The following is a 6,363-nucleotide window of genomic DNA, read 5'->3' as shown; positions in this document are numbered from 1 at the left end:
TTCTACTGGAGGAAAACAACATGTCTGCAAAAAAAGATAACTTTTTTGGAGTGGATCTAGGCAGCAAGTGTTGGGGAGCAGAGAGAGTGATGGCTAGAGGTTTCATGGAGGACAAAGAGTAGGCTTTGGAGATTTGAGATGGAAGGTTGTGATTAGGGCCAGGAATTTCAGAGTTCTTTATCATGGCAATAGAATAGTTATTGGTAAGGGTGAGATCATCCCCATGTGTTGTTCAGTTGTAGTGAAGGCACAGGTACAAGTCGTGAGAGGCTGATGAACTGGAAGGTTTTGGTGTTTGAGTGACATTGATGTACCTAGAAATTCCCAAGAATAAGGACAGGGCTCATGAAGGGAAGACTGTGAGTCAGTCACTGAGCTCCTTGGGGGGGGGGGAGATGACTTTAGAACTACATGCAGCAATAGGGGTTATCTGTTAACTATGCATATTTTCTCTCCCCTACTAGACTGAGCTCCAAGAGGGCAAAGACCTTATCTTAATCAAACTATTTTTCCTTGTCACCTAGCACAGTACTTCGAATTTAATAAATTGACTTGAATGAAATTGGATAGCACTGGGTTCTCCAGTTGGATTCCCCAACCAAAAAATTTTTGTCATAGAGCCTTTTAAGGTGTTTGAAATTCTACCGTTAACAATAGCTGAAGTATGCTAAGAGCTAACATTGATACAATGCTTCTTTTGTGCCAGGCACTGTGCTAAGTGCTTTATAATTATTATCTAATTTGATCCTCACAATAACCCTGGGAGGTAGGTGCTATTGTCCTTCTCATATTACAGATGAGGACAGTTGTATTTGGAAGAACCTAATCTGGAGTTAGAAAACTTGAATTCTAGTCCTGGTGAGGTACAGTTTAGGGGAAGCTAAATGGTGCAATGGATAGAGTGCTGGGCCTGGAATGAGGAAGACTCATTTTCCTGAGTTTAAATCTGGTCTCAGACACTTACTAGCTGTGTGACACAGGGTAAGTCACTTGTCCCTGTTTGCCTCAGTTTCCTCAACTGTAAAATGAGCTGGAGAAGAAAACGGCAAACTACTTCCGTATCTTTGCCAAGAAAACCCCGAATGGGTTTGGACAGAAGTTGGACAGAACCACTGAAAACGACCGAACAACAAAAGGTATGATTTGCTGCTGACTAGCTGTACAACCTCAAGCTGATCAGTTGTTCTTTCTTGGCCTCAAGTTTCCTTATCTATAAAATGAAAGAATTGGACTTGATGATCTTTAAAAGTCTCTTCAAGCTACAAATTCTGTGAAGACTTCTCATCCTCATTGGCTAGCCCCTCATAGTCGGGGATCTATTTCACTGATGCTGGGCCACTAAGGGAATGTGACATTGGTTTGAAAGTAAGAAGATGGTCAGAAGGGAAGGAGTAGACACATAGGGATAAGAGGGAAGATGGACAATGTTGAAGAAAAATGGCGAATTTCATCCAACTGGACTATCCTCACTTAACACAACTTGTAAGCAGCGGAATCAAGATTTGAATGCAGGTCTCCGACTTCAAATCCAGCACTCTTTCTACTGTGCCATATGGCTTCTCATAATTTTGCTGAGTTCTATTTCTGAAAAAGCTTCACAAATTGCATGTAAATTTCTGGTGATTGGGACGTGCAGTTGTGGGGTGGAGGAGGTGGAGTGGAGAGGTCAGGGAGCTACTTCCCCAGAGTACAGCTGCCAAATTGGCTCTGGTCTCTATGTTTTCTTTCCCACTGGACCCAGAGCCCTACTATGGCCAGTAGCCAGATGAAGTAGAGGCATGGATCTGCTACCTGGTTCTGACTGGGCATTGCCTGATTGCTTACTTTCTCCTCCTTCGAGTTGTTTCAGGAGGCAAAAAGGATGGAGAGGCCAAGTTCAGCTTGTTAAAAGTCTTGCCAATGAGGGTTCCCACCAAATTCTTCAAAGTCTTATCAGCACTGTGGGGTGTCTAATGCCATTTCCTTCCATTGTTGTTTTTTTTTTCTTCTTCTGGCAATTAAATGAAGGCCAATTCCCCCTAGAAGCAGGTTGGCTATTGTGGATGGGGGTGGGGGATGCTCTGACTGACGTCAACACTTTGATTTTATGTCCCTTTGCATAAAGACCTAGGCTCTTGGGCTGCATAACAGCTAGACGTTTCAGAGTCAAAAGAGTTCTGAGCTAGCCAGCCCCCAAAACTGGGAAGCATGGACCCCTAAGGACATTTGTCAACCACGTTGGAGGCTGTTTTCCAGAAGGCCTCAGAGACCCAGCAGGGTAAGGGTATGGTTTGTTTGGAGAAAATCTCTTTACTCAGTATGGGCTGGGGTGAGTAGAGGAGGCTTGACAGGTGGAGGAGGGATAAGGGAGGGAAGATGGGATAAGATTTAGAAGTGACCTGGTGGAGACTGGGCTGCCTATAGACTGCGGTGGTGGAGATAACCCAAGCAAAGAAGGTAGCTCACATTTATATAGCGTTTTATGGTTTATGATGTGCTTTGCATCCATTATCTAGTTTGATTCTGGCAACATCCCTGTGAGGTGGTTATTATAGGTAGTTTTGTCCCCATTTTACAAATGGAGAAACTAAGGCTCAGGGAGATTAAATGAGCTATCTAATGAACGTTATGTTAACAGAATGACTTGCCCAAGGTCTTACAGCTAGCACAGCTGAGCATAGATTTTGGCGTCTTCTAAGTCTAAATCCAGTATTTCAAGTCATAGGCCCATGGAGCTGGAAAGGATTTCAGAGGTCATTTGGGCCATCCTCCTCATTTTACACATGAGGCAATTGAGGCCTGCTGAACTTAAAGTGGTTTGCCCAAGGTTACACAGGCAAGAAATGATAGAGTCAGGATTTGAACTCAGGTCCTGTGACTCAAAATCCAGCACTCTTTCCACTACAGCCACCGAAGTCATTTTCCCGAAGCTCAGGTAGAATTATGTCACCCCCCCCACCTCCCTCCCTCAATAAACTTGAGTGGCTCCTGTCACCTCCAGAATCAAATATAAAATCCTCTGTTTTGCTTTCCAAACCCTTTATAACCTAATCCCCTCCGACCTTTCCAATATTCTTACATCCCTCCCCCCACACCCTCTTAGAGCCATTGATGGCTTCCTTGCTATTCCTCGAATAAGACCCTCCATCTCTTCATTCTGGGTATTTTCACTGGCTGTCCCCTATGCCTGGAATGCTCTCACTTCTCCTCTCCACCTCTTTGCTTCCCTACCTTCCTTCAAGTCCCAACTAAATCCCACTTTCTATAGGAAGCCATTCCCAATCCCTCTTAATTCTAGTGCTGTCCCTCTATTGATTATTTATTCTGTAGATTGCTTGTTTGTGCAAAGCTGCTTGAATGTTGTCTCCCCCATTAGACTGTGAGCTCCTTGAGAGCAGAGATAATTTACCTTTCTTTGTATTTCCAGCCCTTAGTTCAGTGCTTGGCCCATGGTAGGTGCTTAGCATATATTTGTTGACTGACTGATTGACTGTACCATATAGTCTCCCTCTGGCAGTATACAATCCCAGCCAGCAAATGACTCAAAAGTCTTGGACATTTACCTTTGGCATCCATGCTGTGGCTTTGGTTTTTGTAGCAGGCTTCCCTAGGTCCCAGGTTTAAGTTATAGCTCAAATCAGGGAACGTGGTTTGAACCTGGGAAAATCATTTAACCTTCCCAGGTCCTGTTTCTTTTTCTATAAAATGAATTTTGCGTCACTGGATCACAGTGAGGAAAGTACTTCAAAAAGTATTATGTGACACAAACCACTTGACATCGACTCAGATTAAAATGAATTAGCATTTCCTAGCGTGGTTCCTTAAGTGGAAGTTCATGAGCAAAAATTTTGGAGAGGCAGCTGGCTGAGAATAGACCTCAGTTTCCTTATGTCTAAAATAAGAGACTTTGAGTAGATGATCTTTCAAGTGCCTTCTGGATCTAAGTCTCATGATTCTCTGACTCTCTATTTTTCCTTTGCTCGTAGCTCTCCTGGGCAGGATCATCCCTAGAGGGCAGTCAGGTCTTTCCCCTGTGGCCTGTATGTAGTTGATGAATATCAATACCTTGTTAGTTCAAAAATAAGGCCTAGTCAACATTGTCTTCCTCCCAAAGTAAACCTGGCTGGTATAAAACTGGAACGAAACTATAATCAGTTTCATTTTTTGCCCCAGCTTATACCTATGTGTTTTTTTCCTCTTAGCAATATCACATTTTAGTGGTTTCACCTATATTTGAGGGCACCTATAATTAGGCCAATGTGGGTATGTGCTTAACTGACTAGAGAAGTTGTGAATAGTAGGGTCAGCTAGGAGGTACAGTAGCTGGAGAGCGCAGCCTGGTGTTAGGAAGATGGGAGTTCAAATCTGGCTTCACATACTTGCTAGCTACGTGACCTCAGGCACCTACCTCAAAGGATTGTGGCGAGGATCAAATGAAACAATATTTGTAAAGCACCTCGCATAGTTAGGTATCCATAAAGGTGTGTTCCTTTCCTTCCTTAAAAGGCTATGATTCTAAAACATCGTAGCACATTTTAACAAGGAGTACCTATCACTGGGGGTCAGCTGGGTGGTACAGTGCATAGAACACTGGGCTTGATGTCAGGAAGACTGCTCTTCGTGAGTTCAAAATTGGCCTCAGATGTTTATTAACTGCGTGACCCTGAGCAAGTCACTTAACCCTGTTTGCCTCTGTTTCCTCACCTGTAAAATGAGCTGGAGAAGGAAATGGCAAACCACTCTGGTATCTTTGCCAAGAAAATCCCCGAAAAGAGATCACAAAGGGTCAGAAAGGACTGAAACAACTGAACAACACCACCAACCATTACCAGAAACTAAAGGTCCACAGTTTTAGGCTCTTGGGGAAAAATGATTGCCTCTCTAACATTTTTTAGGCTCATTCTGCTGGTGATCATAGGACAACCTGTGTGACCTTGGGCAAGTCACTTAACTTGCATGAGTTGGCATTGGCGACCTGATCCTTTCAGGGTATTCAGTTCTCTCCCACCAGACTGCTTTTCTGGACTTTGTGATTTCCAGAAACTCACCGTTCTGCAAGATGAAATCAACATTGAAATTTTCACCTCCTCAGATCATTTCCCTCCTTTCATCATGTCCCTGTATGGGGTAACCTTACACCTTTTCAGCTTCTTTTAAAAAAATGTGTTGTATCTCTGGCCCCCCCCCCCCATTAGATTGGGAACTTCTTGAGTATAAGGACTGTCTTATGCCTTTCTTTGTATTCCTAGCTCTTAGCACAGGGCCTGACACATAGTAGGGGCTTAATAAATGTTTATTGATTCTGACTCAGCCTGTTTCCTCATCCATAAAATTAGGGGGTTGGACTAGGTGACTTCTGAGGTTCCTCCTAATTCTTAGTTTATGATTCTATAATCTGAAGCATAATGAAAATCAGAAGTGATTAGCATGGGAAAGAAAGCAGGGAGGATATTTTTCACTGATTTGAGTCTTTGGACTATGGATTTAGGGATTCTGAGCTCTTGTTTTTGAGCCATTTAACTCATGTTCCCATTCGGGGTTTTCTTGGAAAAGATACTGGAGTTGTTTGCCATTTCCTTCTCCAGTTTATTTTACAGATGAGGAAACTGAGGCAAACAGGAACAAGTGACTTGGCCAGAGTCACACAGCTAGTAAGTGTCTGAGATTGGATTTGAACTCATGAAGATGAGTCTTCCTGTTTCCAGGCTCAGTACTTTATCTACTGAACCATCTAGCTCTTATCATGCTGAACACTTCATTCTTATAGCACATTATAGTTTACAACGGCCAATGAACTAGGTGGTATAATTATTAGTATCCTCATCTGACAGGTGAGTTCAGAATAGTTACATGGATTACCCACGGCCGTCCCACTAGTTTGTGTTGGAACCAGGAGCTGACACCAGACCTCCTAACTCCCAGTCCAATGGTCCTTCCACCAACTACAGCTGCCTCTTATGTTTAGGGCTGTGATGGGCCTTGTGCTTAAGACAAATAGCAGATGGCTCATTTTAGGAAGGAAAGAGGAAAGGAGGAAGAAAAGAAGGAAGACAACCAGGACATTTGTTCCTCCTTACCCCAAACCCTGCCAGCGATAAAACATTCTACTATGTAGTCTTACAGTGGACCTCGAGCATTACTGACAGGATTCTTTCTCCATTTTCTTTACAGATGACGTGCCTGAAGCTTATGTTTATACCTCTTGCTCTGGGCCTCCTCATACCAGGTAAGGAAAGATGTTCTTATTTTCGTCTGGTGCGGAATATTTACATTACTTGCTGTCTTAATGCTTAGCACAGTGCCTGACATGTAGTATAAGTACTTAAATGTTTGTTGTTTTGCTTTGTCTGCCTTCGGCATCTTGAGATTTTTGGTGGTTTGTCA

The 6,363-nt window shown here is 43.2% G+C and overlaps 1 protein-coding gene across 2 annotated transcripts in view; it reads left to right on the top strand.

Annotated features, from left to right (window-relative positions):
* The first annotated feature begins 2,098 nt into the window (after positions 1 to 2,098).
* The window catches only part of VWF (von Willebrand factor), a 202,473-nt gene continuing 198,208 nt past the window's right edge, over positions 2,099 to 6,363 (top strand). The window contains exons 1-2 of one of the 2 annotated variants that reach the window (XM_078155450.1): positions 2,099 to 2,257; positions 6,151 to 6,205. In XM_078155450.1, the coding sequence (XP_078011576.1) occupies positions 6,151 to 6,205 (55 nt within the window). In that variant the 5' untranslated portion in view covers positions 2,099 to 2,257. The remainder of the gene's footprint in view (positions 2,258 to 6,150; positions 6,206 to 6,363) is intronic. The other variant, XM_020994141.2, reaches the window with a different exon arrangement.

The sequence above is a fragment of the Phascolarctos cinereus genome, unplaced genomic scaffold (assembly GCF_003287225.1).
Source record: "Phascolarctos cinereus isolate Bilbo 61053 unplaced genomic scaffold, phaCin_HiC Scaffold_1;HRSCAF=81, whole genome shotgun sequence".
In the NCBI taxonomy this organism is placed as follows: Eukaryota; Metazoa; Chordata; class Mammalia; order Diprotodontia; family Phascolarctidae; genus Phascolarctos; species Phascolarctos cinereus.
Note: the sequence above shows the minus strand (reverse complement) of the source record. Positions and strands in the feature narration are given on the sequence as shown.